Source organism: Myiozetetes cayanensis, unplaced genomic scaffold (assembly GCF_022539395.1).
Source record: "Myiozetetes cayanensis isolate MyiCay16 unplaced genomic scaffold, myiCay2020 scf22, whole genome shotgun sequence".
NCBI lineage: Eukaryota > Metazoa > Chordata > Aves > Passeriformes > Tyrannidae > Myiozetetes > Myiozetetes cayanensis.
In genome coordinates, this window is record NW_026087434.1 from 3,223,682 (window position 1) to 3,238,425 (window position 14,744).

At 39.6% G+C, this 14,744-nt stretch overlaps 1 protein-coding gene across 2 annotated transcripts in view; it reads right to left on the bottom strand.

Moving 5' to 3' along the window:
• HELZ (helicase with zinc finger) overlaps positions 1–14,744 on the bottom strand; it is an 83,093-nt gene that overhangs the window by 54,711 nt on the left and 13,638 nt on the right. For both annotated transcript variants that reach the window (XM_050318984.1, XM_050318983.1), the window contains exons 2-8: positions 12,509–12,736; positions 10,705–10,741; positions 7,344–7,468; positions 5,109–5,165; positions 4,278–4,326; positions 3,811–3,886; positions 891–1,089 (exon numbers count right to left, since the gene is read on the bottom strand). In XM_050318984.1, the coding sequence (XP_050174941.1) occupies positions 891–1,089; positions 3,811–3,886; positions 4,278–4,326; positions 5,109–5,165; positions 7,344–7,468; positions 10,705–10,741; positions 12,509–12,718 (753 nt within the window). In that variant the 5' untranslated portion in view covers positions 12,719–12,736. The remainder of the gene's footprint in view (positions 1–890; positions 1,090–3,810; positions 3,887–4,277; positions 4,327–5,108; positions 5,166–7,343; positions 7,469–10,704; positions 10,742–12,508; positions 12,737–14,744) is intronic.

Here is a 14,744-nt window from a genome sequence, read left to right on the forward strand (position 1 = left end):
GAGTACTTTTTTACAGAAAGTGGAAAGAATTAAGTTGTGCAGGCTGGCTGCAAGTCCTGTGCAGGAATTAATGTAACTATGTGCTAATTCAGAGACAAGCAAGTCAAATTTACCACATCATGCTGTGTCAGTGAAGAATGTAACCACTTAAGGACAATTAACTGCAAGACTTGATTTTCAAGACCCAACTTAATTGTAAATGTTTAAAGTAGAACAAGATTTCATTTGGAAAGGAGGATCTGGGATATGAGGCCCAGATCTCACTGACATCAGTGAGACACCAGGAACTAGAATCAGGCTTTCTACTCATCAGTGTATTTTGCACAAAGTCCATTTTTCCCAGATCCTGATCAACAATACATGGACTGAAAACTCCCTGGGGTCTGTGGTAAGCAGAGCTGGTCAAATGCCACAAAAAACATCCTCTGGAATTCCAAAGAGCTGCTAAGTTTGATCAGATCCATATCCCACACTCCCTGGTATTCAGAGTCTTTTGAACATTTAGGGGATTGGCTGGTCTGCATCCAAGTGCCTGCAGCTGCAGGCAAAGAAAAGGAGCCGTGCACAAGCAGGAATATTCTCCTCTGAGTCGTGAAAGCTTCATCAGTCACTGCTCTGCAGTTCAAAAAGTCAAGGAACAGGAACAATACCTGGGACTTGGCTGACACATCCTGCCCCAGAATACTGAATATGCAAAATGAACCCAAAATCAGCCTAAGTCTCTGGGATCTCTGCAAGAAGACACAGGGCAGGATGGAAACGGGAGCAAATCGCTTGGGCAATTCCTCGGTGAGGAGTGACTGGACCAGCTCTGACCGTAAGGGCCAAAACCAGGCCCAGCTGTCAGCTTTACACACAAACACAGAGGGAAGGGGGGGTGTTTTCCTTACCACTTTCTCAGGAGATAAGGAATTCATCCATTTCTCAATCAGGGTTTCCATGTAACTGCCCGAGCACTGCTTGTTTTCCTTCTGCTGCTTCAACCTGATGAGGCGGGAGGCGTAACGTTTCTGCCACTCCGTCAGCTCTTCCTGGGAATGTGCTGAAGTACACTGGGCACCATACCTGCAGATCCCTTGCTCTAAAAATCTGCAGGAAACAGGAAAAAAAAACAAACATCATGCCTCGAAGTTTTTTCGGTCTCCAATTAAAAAAAAAAAAATTTATCAGAATTTTACTTGTCGAGTCAGAAGAACTTTAATTCTTTAATTATCCCTTGTAGAACTAAAGGCAGTTCAGTCCATATGAACTAAAATATATGCAGAATTTTGGAAGAGAGGCAGCAGCTTCTCTTGCTGCAAAGCCCAGAAAAGTGTATCAAATGTCTTAGAAACATAAGGGGACAGAAGTCTTCCGAAATTTCCAGCTTTTCTAAAGGAAAAAGAATCAAGTGTTCGTGCAGCAATTTACACCAGGAGATCACAGACCACGCCTGAGCTGATCTGGCACTGTATTAATATGCATAAACCCCCAGTTAATCAGGGGCAAAGGAAAATGTAGCATAATTTCTTCCAGTGCTTACATTATTAGCTGATAAAAACTCATTCAGCAGCTTTTCCTGGAGCAACAGTGACATCACATGGTCCTTTCCAACAAATACACCTACACAGAAATCATCTCTCAAGGAAAAGGTTTAATCCTCTTCTCTGGAAAGGGTGGATCAGTCTAAAAGGATCTAATCTTGCAGAATTTGTTAAAGAAACACATTTTTCATTTAGTGGCATGTGCTGATGCATGAAATTAATGACATTCCAAAAGCCTTTATACAATTTAAGCATTCTCATTCTCAGAATTTATTGCAGCTCTGGACAAATGACTGTATAACTTGGGGACTATTTTTATGATTTAACTTTGCATTCTGAAGGTACTACAAAACAGTTGGATACACAGAATAAAATCAGGCCAGGAGGCTGTTTTGGTTTGTTTTGCGAAAAGAAACCATAAAAAGTTAATGCAAGCATCACATTTATTATAAATAAAGCCAGGCAGGATGACTTCTGTGGGGATATTAATTTAATAGAAACTCTGTAAACATAACTATATTTGAATTTCATCTGTATATCTATGCATATAGTTATATTAAGAACCTCCCTCTACAGTGATAAGTTACTGTAAAAAAGAAAGGATGCACCTTTGAGCCAAAAACCAAATCACACCTGACTGTGACACGAAAACCTTGCAGCACAAGTACCTGGATATCCAGGCCACACTTGTATCATTGGTTATAATTTGATTTAGCATTCATTTTTTTCTTTAAGAGATGTATTTAAAGGTTTGCATGACCAAATTGTAAATAAAACAAGCATGATATATAACATCATGTTACTAAGTGCCTTCTCAAAGCTATGTTTCTTAATATATTTTAAATTCAAATATTTTTCTTGGCAGTCAATTTCAGTACTTTTACTGTAAATTTTTCAATTCACCATTACATTAGAATGCTGCAGTACAATTGTGATTTTCATGGCCCAAATAGACGTGCAAGCATAAAAAACTGCTGACCTATTCTCATTAGTTACATAGCAGATTTAAAATCAATTGGGTTTCCTTTTCTTTATTTAATAGGAAAGCCTATTACTTTAAACTTTGCCATCATTATACAAGTTTTCCAAGTTCTCACTCTTCATATTTTTAACAGGCACCTTTTTTCTCTCATTTTTACTTTCTTATTTAATATCTCCTGCAATTCCATAGCTTCATTATCTGGAATAAATATGCTGCACTCCTACTGCTTTATGGCACACAGGGGATAAATAAACCAGAGCTTCAAAAATTCCTATTCAGCACCTGGAACTGCCTCCTCAGAAGGATCTAAAATCTTTAGTCCCTGATCAGAATGATCCTGTTCATAGGGATTTGATGAGTAAGGCACATCCTGCTCACTGTAAGGGTTAATTAACAGTGTGCAGAAAGCTCATTACAGCTTTAGTGGGAAAAGGTTCCAGAGCAATGGTTGGAAACGTGGTAAAGATGTTACTCAATAAAAGAACACCACAAGCTAAAAATTGCAAATATCTGCTTTTTTAAAATTTGCTGAATGAGCACTGGACATGATAAGAGTCAACAAGAGCTGCCAAGATTTAGCATCTCTAGAAAATCTTGCCAAAAGCAGCTCCAATTCAGCGATTCAGTCTTGTCATTTAAAAAGCAGGTCAGAGCCCTGCTCGTGTTTGGAAAATAATTTATTTGCATTAGTTACATAAATGGCAGAATCAAGTGCATAATGATGGTTCTTCTCCATATATATTAATACAGTTTTATGTAAGCAATGACAATTAACAACACAAACTCCAGGCAATATTGACCACAGAGGACAAGGAGAAACTCCAATATAAGCCAATCGATCTTCTCTGTGTATTTGAGCTTATGCAAAAGGGAAAGAATGAGACCTGAGGAAAATTCTACTTTTTTTTTTTTTTTAATGTGAAGAAAAAGGCCATCTATCAACAAAGCCCATTTATCTGAAGGCAGCAGCCTGTCCACTGCCAAAGAACACCTCGCTTCAGTCTTGCTTACAGCACTGTCTGGGGAACTTCTCACACCTCTGAGATCATCCAAATTAGAAAAGGAAGAAAGACAGATGCTGACCTGACATAGAAAAAAGGTCCTCAAACCACTGTATTATGAAAACTGAATAAACTGAAGTGCCTCTGGATGAACTGACCCTTCCAAAAATCTGTGAGCAGATCGACTGCTGTTCTAACAAGTACCTTCCTTTGCCTGACCTCTCAATCATTCTGTCAGCAGCTAAATAAAAGAGGAAGCATTCTGATCCCCCTGGAGAATGGCAGCACAAAGCAGAGACTTTACCTTTTACACAGGGTATATTCCTCGCTGCTGGTGACGCCCCGGGGGGGAGGGCGGAACTGCCAACCATCCCGGGACCCTGCGGGAGGAGAGCGGGGTTACTTCTCTAATTCCCAAGTATTTCTCACTCAGAGGGTAACAGAGTCCAGGGAACTGCCCCTCCAAACATCAACCCAAAGTGTTATCTGAACCCAAGCAAAATTTTCCCAACGAAAATTAATTTCTAATCCCCAACGAACTCATTCAGAGCGGGTTTCAAACAGAGCAGGCTCTGATCAATAAATAAACTTCTGCCTCCCAATTCAGTGCTGACATAATTCTACTGAGGTAATTCTACTTCAGCACCTGGGGGCTCATCACAACAGTCAAGCCCTTTTTTTTTTTTGCTTTCTGCCTGCTCTGCAGCCCTGAGCATTCAGCAGGATCCAAGCCTTCCCCCCACAGAACGCAGTAAAACCCAGTTACGTTACCTTCTTCCAAATCTTCCCCGTGATATCCTGATGGCACTTTGCCAGCTGCCTACAATTGGATTCAAAAAAAGCCCACAGTTACAAAGGAACACAAAAACAATCTCATCGACAAGAACTTGCTTTCAGAGCAACCAATGGAGAAACACCAATCAGAAGTGTGAAAGCACTTCCCGTCACAAAGGGGAGTTCACGGTAACCCAACAAGTGGATTGCAGCCCCTGGTAACAGGAATTCTGAGGATAACAGGAATTCTGAGGATAACAGGAATTCTCACAGGAACGCTGAGCCCACTCATTGTTGGAGGAAAATTTTAGAGATTTTTTACAGGGTTCTGCCCTGTGATCAATTTAACGTGGACTGCAGGGAGGTTTTTAAAGGCCAAAAGTCTGAACTACACTGATAGGTCTTTCAGCCTCGAATGTACATTAAAAATAAAGCCCAAATCGTAAGTAAAAAAAAAAAAAAAAAAGGGGGTAATTTCATCAATAGGTATGACAATTTGACCTCTTGTTAAAAAAAAAAAAAGGAAAGATATTTATATTTCTTAAGTCACGTTTATTACTTCAGAATTATTTCCAACAGAGAAAAATGGAATAAACAAATAAATAATGCAGACCTAAAGGTTTTAAATTCTTGCTACTTCGAGAGAGAGCCAACAACCTATTAGCATCATTCTCTATTTTCTCACATATCCTGCAAGACTGTGATGAAAAGCTCCTGAAAAGGTGGGTGTGTTCCCAGTGAGCCCAGACCTCCTGGGACACGTGGGAACCAACCTGTCAGCTGCCTCAGGTACTCTCACTATTTCCCCAATAATATGCTCATTATTACCTCTGTTTCAGCAAGAAGGGTTTTCAGTCGTGTCAGGTCTTTAGTTACCATCCCGTTCTGGGGGCAGAAAGAACATTAATTTACTAATTAATTTATAATTTATAAGATAAACCTTCACGTGCATTAAACCACAGAAGGTAAGTTCACTTTTCCCCACAACAACAGGAGAAGGGGAAAGAGGAAAAATGAGTTTGACTTACAAGACCCATTTTAAAGCCATATTACATCACACTGAGCAAATATTACGGTGAAAAGGGGAATTCTAAGTGGCCAAAACCAGCAAGTACCAATACAGGACAGTGCAGGAAAGCATCACATTTAGAACAACTTTGGGGAAAAAAAATAAATACTGTGGTTACTAAAATACTTGAGGATCTAAAGAATTAATGACAATCCTTCCCTGCTGTTGCAGTGATGGATTCCTGTCTTAAGGATTCATGTCTTCAGATCTCAAGGATCTGCTTCACAGATTGCTAATTTCTACAGTTCCATAACTCTTCCTGCTTTGATGTAGACTGTAATTTTTGGATTTTGACTAAAAAGCAAAGATTAGCCATTAACTAACTGCGAAGTCAAATACATCTGAAGTAAAAATCTTTCAGAATTGAACTCATCTGAAATACATCGCTAAGTGTAACAATTTCACACTCATGGAAGTCAAAACTTTGATTAAAGGAACCCAGACCTGTGGGGTTTATTCCAATAACCTCTTGCAGAAATTTAATTAAGTGCTACTACATTTATTAGACTTCTCCAAGTTTTGACTGTGCTACTGAGCAGCAGAAATGACTCTTTGCTGAAAATTTCCACACTTAACAATTCTCACGCTCGGGCTTTTTTTCCTAATGATTTTTTCACTTTTTCAGCAGAAAGCTGACAATTGAACCTGTGGAGCTTAAATGTAATAGAGCATAAAAATGTTACCAAGAATCATTCTCTTAAGTCACTGGGGAGGAAACTGGATGGACTCCAATTCTTCAATAAATTAATTCCAAAACTTAGTTTCATTTCTTCTCTCAGACAATGGCACAACTCAGTAAATCGGTTGCTGACTTTAATATTCCTTCTGAAAACAACTGTGTCTAACAAGCTAAAAGCTTGTAAAAAGCTCTCAAACTCTGCTTTGGGATGACACTCTGGAATTCTATACAAAGCTACCTTTATTTGCACAACAGCAGCTCCAAACAAGGGCACTGTACATTCCCTGCAATAAGCCTGTTTTACTGACTTTTCCTGAAGGCAAGTTTCCTTCAACCTCACCAGGAATTTTTCAGTGAAGAATTTTTTTTTTTTTCATTGGAAAACACCAGTTAACAAAGAAAAAAACCTTTTCTTTATGTAAAAATAGCCAGTGGCTGAGGATGGGGGTGGGAATTCAGGATATACACCAGACAGACAAACAGGATTCCAAAAAAACAACCTACTGATTCAGTTAAGCACCAGGAGACTGGAGCCATGATCCAACTGCAGGTAACAGGTTCTCCTACAAGAGTTTCTAATGTCACTCACACCTTCCTCTGGGTCTGCCCAGAGCTGCTCCTGCCCCTCCTCTGCCCGTGTTTCTGGGTTTAGCATGACCAGCAGCTCCTGGGGATGAACTGCCTATTTAATCCACATCACAGGAGTAAAAAGAACACCATTCTTTAGAGACTTACATGTGCCCCTAATTTTCCCCACATGACTCAGAACAGTTACTTACATGTGTGGGGTTAAAAGCATCTTTACAAGTTTTAACAGTTCAAGGGGAAAGCAGAAGCTTTGAACTCAAACTTTTATCTTTGTCTGGAAATGCAAAGCTTTTTTTTCTTTTTTTTTCCTGAAAAGCTTTTTATGTCTTACAACTTATCATGGGCCAGTTATTTAAAAATCCAATCAGTACTTTTTCTGCTTTAATGGCTAAAATTCCTGAAGCCCTACAAAATGGGATCAGGTGCAACATCGCCCAAATATGCAACTTATTTTGCGTTCCCTGAGGATTCAGGGCCAACAATGAAAAAACTTTTCAAAACCCCAACAACTCTGAAAGCCTGGTAATGCAACGAACTGGCATCCTGCTGACACTTGTGTGCCAATATATTTGTCTTTCTATCCTACAAATCATTTTTTGTTGCCACCTGCCATTGCACCGTACGCTCGGAAGTTTGTTGTTAAAAACATCTTTTAAAGAATGGAATACAAAACTGTTTTGTTTTTTTTTCTTTTTAAGTTCTGCAGACTGCAGAAAAACTCACTTACCAGTGATTCCCCCATCAGTGATTTGGAAAGAACATTAGACACAATTTGCAGCTTCCCTTTGAGGTGCATGCAGCAGAGCACTGCACGGAAAGGTCCATCGCCCTTGGCCAGCCCCTCTCCCAGCACTGCAACACAAATCAGTGACCATCAGCATCATCACACCACGCAGCTGAGTCAAATAGAGAGAGTTTTCTTCACTTTTAGCAGGAAAATAAAGTCTGAAGCTCGGGTTGCATCCATGGAAAGACAACTGCTGGATGTAAATTAAGTATTACTCGCTCTGGTCTAATGGGAACTTGAAACGTGTCTCGCACCGTCTCAGAAATGCTGCACATGAGCTCAAAAAGGCTGCCATGTTTACATGCTAAAATGGACAGAAATTAAATATGGCAAGGGTAGATTCAAATACCTGACACAGACACAGAGGACCTCCTCTTACAGAGAAGGTGAAAAAGAAATAGCAACCAACAACCTCTGAGTAACACAAACATGCTCAGGAAGATCCATTCATGCTCACAGAAAACATGCCCTGGCCTTTCCAAAAATAGCCAACCTCCTCGTGGGCAACTCCTGCTCCTTTAAAAGGGCTTTTATTCACTTCTGCTGTGAAGTGCAGGGTATAAGGAAGGATTCTGTGAGACCAGAAATGTACAGGCTCCATGTGACAGAAAACTTTCCTGATGCTTCCCAGCACTGGGTCACACACAGACACTTTCCTCGACACTTCCAAGAGGGACGGGATTTATTTCACAGCACAGCCGTGCTTCAGAGAGGCAGGAACAACACTTAATCACATATATTACCTGTCCAGAAAGTGAAATGCCAGGCTGCTAAAAAGCTGGCAAGCTTAAGCATGTGAATTGAAAAGAAAGCTGGACAGTTGTTTAAAATTAGGGAATTATGAAATAACTCTGATCGCAGGCAACATCAACATCTGTGTTTCTACTGCTACTGGTGCAGATGCAAACAGCCCCTCTTAGTGCTGACAGGAATTTTACATTCACCACAACTTCAGGATTACATCTTAGAATAATAAATCAGAATTCCTCACTCCACAGACGTTCACATGGTGTGAACAGAAATGGCAGGAAAGACTCCAGAAAAACAACTCCACATCTCTTCAAACTGCAATGGTAACTAAACCCCTGCTTAGAAAGTGCCTCCAAGATTAGTCTTAATTCACCACTCTGACGGCACTGACCACGTTCCCCAAAATAGAACTGAACTTCCCAAATCAGAAGCAGCAGAGCCAGGAATAGCTCCAACGTGGCTGACGGTTTGCTATTTTCATCTCCGAGATTAGATCTGCAATTATGATATTTCATATCATTAGCTGCATAACACCACCCAGCTAACACATACAGCTGCACACAGAAAAGCTGCAACACGTTAACCAGTGCCTTTTGGTAAGGATTGGTGGAATCATTGAACAGATTGTAAATAATCCTCATTCTCAGCACGCTACAAAGAACGTGGATTTCTCCTGCTACTCCAAAAGGTACTGATCATTCAGGGTCAAATAAAACTGTGCAACGTAGCAAGTCTTGTAAAAAGACTGAAAAGCAGCTTAAATAAAGCTTTGCCTATTTTAAAAAAAAGACCCTGTGCCTATCAGGTGGTCCATGCTAAGGCTGTTTCTTCCCAGAGGTCTTTCAGACATAAAACCAAAGCTAAGACCTTTTGGGATCGAAAATGCAGACACTCCCAATGTCAGATGCTGGGCTACAACTGATCATGAAGAGCCACAACCAAATCATTCATTCTCATAATCCATAAAAACATGGTGTGCATGTACACATATATATTATATTATATATATATATATGAAAACACACACATAACATTTTTATATACCTACACAAATATGGCATAAATAAGCTGAAAAATGCCCCCAGTTTTAGATCTGGAAAAAATACCTACAGAAGATGCTGGTGTGATTAAACTGGGTGCTATTTCTTTGTCATTAATATACATTTAAAAGCTGTTTTTTTCCTCTTCATTTTAATAAAAAAGGTAGAGATCAGTGGTCCCGTTCCACCCACTTCTCTGCTGGTCCAGTGAGAGATGACAAGCAGTTACCATGACAGTTCCTTTGAGATCCTGACAACTGACACACATGCCAAGAAAAAGTCCCACAGCTGAATGTCACCCCTGTGACAAACCCATCAGAGCTCATCAATGAGAACACTCTTCATTAAACAGCATTTCCCTCCTACCTCCTTTAACCAGCATTCAGCTTCCCATATGTCTTTTATTTGCCACCAATGAAAGACAACATTGGGGTTAGTCAGAATATTACACCCTTACATATCAACACTTAAAACAAGCTTTAAAAAAAATGTTCAGGCTATTTTAGGAATGGTACTGATTAAGTGATGTTTGGCCCTTTGTAATCTCTTAAACTTTAATTTTACACCTACAGAAGGCAAGTTCTTTTTTCTCAGTCGAGTTTTATGGACCTTCACCAGCAGGCTGCAGAGCCCCACAAAATCCCCAAACTATGACTTGACTACCAATAAAGACAAATACATTAAAAAAACAAAACAAAACAAAAAACAACAAGACAACATGAAAACCATAAAGCCAGAAAGGAATAATTTAAAGATTATCATTGCTAGCACAGGAATTTCAGAAGAGTGGGTCACAGTCTGTGTAACTAAACTGTGACCTGAAAAAATATCCTTTAATGTTCAAGAGTAGCTAAAGAACTAAAAACTGAAAGGTGGGATCTGCCCACCTTTTCTTTCCAAATCTCACTGATGAACTCTGTTCCAATGCCTTCCAAACTCAGCAAGGAGTTCTCAGTGAATTCTGAATCACTTGCATTATACATGAACAACACAGATTAGGCAGGAGGGTTAATTCCTTTAAAAATACCCCAACTGAAGAAGGCAGGGAAATATGAAAGGCTCAGCTTCAACGTGACATGTGCACGTTTGGAAGCTTTAACAAATAGGAATAAATGTAAGTACATCATCTTGATTTTCTCTGAATCAAGTCCCAAATGCAAACCAAAATATCCACCATGTCCCTCGGAAAAAAGGCAGAACAATCAGCTGTTTTTATCCTCACACGAATCCTGACACTATCAGCTCATCCTCCATGTGGGTACTAAAATATCTATTAGCCAAATAGCACCAAAGACGTGTATTTGAGTTCTGGCCCTTGAGGGAGAGTTACAAAATAGTGAGATCTCTATTTAAGGGGAGAAAAAAAAAATAAATTCATAAAGCAGACACATAATTTTAACTAGGGAAAAAAACCACTGTTAGCAAACTAACAAATCTGGGCATCGGTTTTAAAAATTCAGACAACTGACTGCAATTCAAACACTAGGTAATAAAAAAAGAAATAAGCATACCATGCCTACAGTCTTCATCTGCTTGCCCATACTTTTTCTGAAAAGTAAAACATGAAAAGTTTAAAAATAGCATTATTCCAGTTAGCATACACAACTACATGCTTGAATTACAAGTTTCTTAAAACTTTTTAGAAACCATTACCTTGTCTTTTCCTGGGTGGAACACATAAAGAACACAAGTCAATTATAATATAACTCATTCTTAGAATGCTGACTTTTTTTTTGATTCTCAGCAAAAGGACATTTTAAAAGAGGAACATGAATGGGTAAAGGTGTGTGTTTTATATGTTTGCAGGTGGCTCACACCACTTAGGAAAAAAACCACAAAACTTAACTTTTTAGCCACTGTTTGTTTTTTCAAAACTTGCACTTAATATGGTTGTGTTGAATTTTTTAAGGTATGTATATTATTTTACTCCGTATTATCAGTGGTGATTTTTAAAGATTATTTCATTTAGTAAAACAAGAGGGAAAATTTTGTTTTTTTTTCTTTTCCTTTCAAGCCTTTACATATCTATATAATTCATGTCTTCAGCAGGAAGGGTTTGATTACAAGTACTTTTCCAAAATCCCTGCAATAATATCACTATGATGAACATCCAGATAGGAGCCTCACAGGATTTTCAACGAGTGATATCAGAAATGCATTAAATATTCTAAAGCACCAACCTGCCTATTGGCTTATGTGAATAATTTTGAGAAGTCAACTCTGTAGTAACACAACTTCCAGTAGGAAAACCAACCTTAGTTATTTCTGAATCCCTTCCCTGAGGAGCCTGTTAATTTAAGAGCTTCCCCAAATCTTGTTTTGCACACTCAGTTATCCAATTTATTTAAAGAGTGCTTAAAAACACTCCCTCATCACATGGGCAAGACTCATCTTAAAGCTGCCCAGAAAGATTTTAGGACTTGGCCAAACTTCTCCCACCTGGGCTGAAACTGCTCACACTCAACAAGTGAAGATTTGGGGTGGACAAGGCCCCTGGAAATCTGTGATAACATTTCCAGACAGGTAAGAAAAAGCAGGTTGCAGCTTTATTCTTAAGCACTGTAAAGTCCTTTCCTTGGAGAAACTGTAGCTCTGATGCTTTGAAGGAAGGACAGGAATTTGGCAATGGGAAAACCTGTAATTCAGGGTTATGCCTCTTCTTGCCTTGCATTGACAAACCTTTCCAACAGCCCAGTTTTCACATTCCCACTAAAAATCTGCCAGAATCTAAAAGTTCTATTTTTCACCAGCTATGCTCTAGCCTAGCACTGCAAAGCAAGTAGAGGATCAAGAATTAAAAGACTAATGTTAGACCTATGCAAATGTTGCTAAATTGGGTATGAAGCACCAGCTACCCGGATTTGGGCATTTCTTAACTTCATTTTTTAAGTGTTTATATTTGCAGAAACTTTAATTTCATGCTCTTTAAAGATCAGGTAATTTGGTATGTAATTCAGCATAGCATACAAACGAAATATCCTAAACCTCAGATACTTTTGCCTTCCTGGAATGTATTTAAAAAAAAAAAAAATATTTAAAGTCTTTTTTTTTTTTTCATCTGTGATTGAAACCCAAACTGATATTTTTTCTTCATTTGTTTAGAGAACTGTGATTGAGACCCACACTAAGCGGTTCCAATCCTGAAAAACAAAACACATCAGGGAAAAACTACAAGAGAGAAGCCTCACGTGCGCTTTAGCAAGAGGGATTCTGTGGCAAACCCCCATGCCAATCCCAGGAAAACCTGGAATTTTCATCCAAATCCCGATGATGCATGTGATTGTTCACTAGATACTATGAAAGAGTCACACTCACAAGTTGTAAAAAGGAAGCAATTCTATACAGCAGAGTCTCGATTTTGATGCGGTCGATTTGTGCCTGGCAGGGCTCCGGGAGGTGAGCGGGGGGGAACTGGCTGAGGGCAAGGAGAGCCTCTGTGCAATGCTTCACTGCCACTTCATAATCCTGCTGCTTAAGGGATTCACATGCTTGTTCACATGACTTCTCTGGTCTTCTGTCTGCCATGACTCAGGGACAGAAATCCTAGAGCGGGGCAGAGGGGATGATAAAACGTTGGTTAGCTGGGTGATGGCACTGCCGACTTGCCAACCAACTGCCACTCCCGCCTCGAGGTGCTGCGTCCATCACATCCCCCTCGCGCTGTGCCACTCACGTTTCCTGTCCCAAGCTCCTCCTCACTAACTCCTCTCTTCCCAGCCTTTTCTCCTTCTCTCCCAGCTCCAGGTTTTCATTCTAATTCCAGGAGGTATTTAAGCCCACGGCTGATTTTAAGGATGTCACTGTGGTTCCAAATGGTCGAGCCAGCCTGGATTTAAACACTCAGAGAAAGCTTTTGGGTCTTGAAAGGCAACATGAGCTTTGCTTTGGAAGGAACACAACTCACCCCCCACCTGCTCTGCCTCCAAGCCATGTACTCCACAACACTTTTCCAGGCTTCTCTCCTACACTCAGGAGAAGGAGTCACTTTCCCTGGGTGAAGCCCGACGGAGATGGACAAAGAGGAAGGACAAAGACCAGGAGATCACCAGCAAAGCAACCCCTGTCTCTGCCTTTGGCTGGTTTATTTACATTGAGGTGTGAGAAAATCTAGATATACCCCTGGCACACCAACACAACTTCTTCAATCGTTTTATAGTAAATATTTGGGGGGATTGAGGCAGTTATAATAAAAATCCATATACAGACAGATACATCTGCCAATAAACTGAGACAAGTGGTTATCCACACCTGAACCACCAGGAGGAAAGCAAAGCACTTCTATAATCCCTACCCACATCCTCCCTTCATTAACATAACATTTAAATACATGACACACCTCCCTAGAGACACTGCACTTTAAAGCTGACTTCACAAAAATGGGTTCACTGAAAGAGGAAACAACGTAAGAGCTCTCCCTTTTGCTTTTAGCAAGCAGCATCCTATCAGTATTTGAGATTACAGATTTACTATTACAATTGGCTCACATGACTATTTTAGTCCACTTCAAAAATTCACTCCTGAAAGCTTCCTTTATACTTGATATTTTCAGATTTGCAACCAAAGGTGAAGTAACTTCAAGAATTTAATCTGGAAATCCAATAAATGCATTTTCCTCATATGAAAAATAATCCACTATCCCACTTTTCCCCTTAGCACAGGCCAACACACAGGAGAAACATAAACAAGACTTTTCATACACTATACAGCATTGTGTTCTATGTGATCCCTTTCATTCTCAAAATTTCATTATCAAAATAATAACATAAAGGAATATCGATTTTTCAAGACAATTTTGACTTAAACCCCCTCCCCTTTTACAACACTAACATAAAAATTTATGTACAACAATATCTTCCCAAAAGTGAAGGAACACAAGCAGGAATATTTTGCAGTTATCCTGGTACAAATCTGTGACATGTGCCTCTTTCTTAATAACAGCCTTGCAAAATATTACCTCATTCATCCACGTATTTCTTTTTCTGCTAAAAATAAGTCCCCACTTTCAACCAAACTAGGAATAGGCAAGTAGGTTTTGCATTTCCATACATGTGAGTAAATCCATTCATTAGGTAATTCTGTGACAGATTCAGCTGGATCACTTGAGCACATAATTTCAATTATATAAATGTTAGGTATTCTTAAGCTGTGTATGCAAGGATCCTTTGTACATACAACTAAAAATTACACTGGCTTCCACTCCACTAACATTTTAGGCCACAGTGTATTTTACAAATCTGGGATTTGCTTCCACAGGAATACAATAGTTAATTGATGTTTTTCTCATGTACATTTTGTTTTCCTCCTGAGGGACCGAAAATAGAGGACTCCATGAACTCTGCTGTTAATTTTGATTTCCTCACTTCCTGGCTGACATATAACCAAAAATTCCTTTGACCAAAAGCCTGAGCAGAGCTTCTGTGTGTTTATTCCCAAAGAACTGATTAAACACAGATCCCATCCTAACTGACCTGGCCAGCCCCACTGACAGGCAGTTGAAAGCTTCATTACCCAGCCCTTCTTCTCCAACACATAAAAGGCAAAGATGGGACTT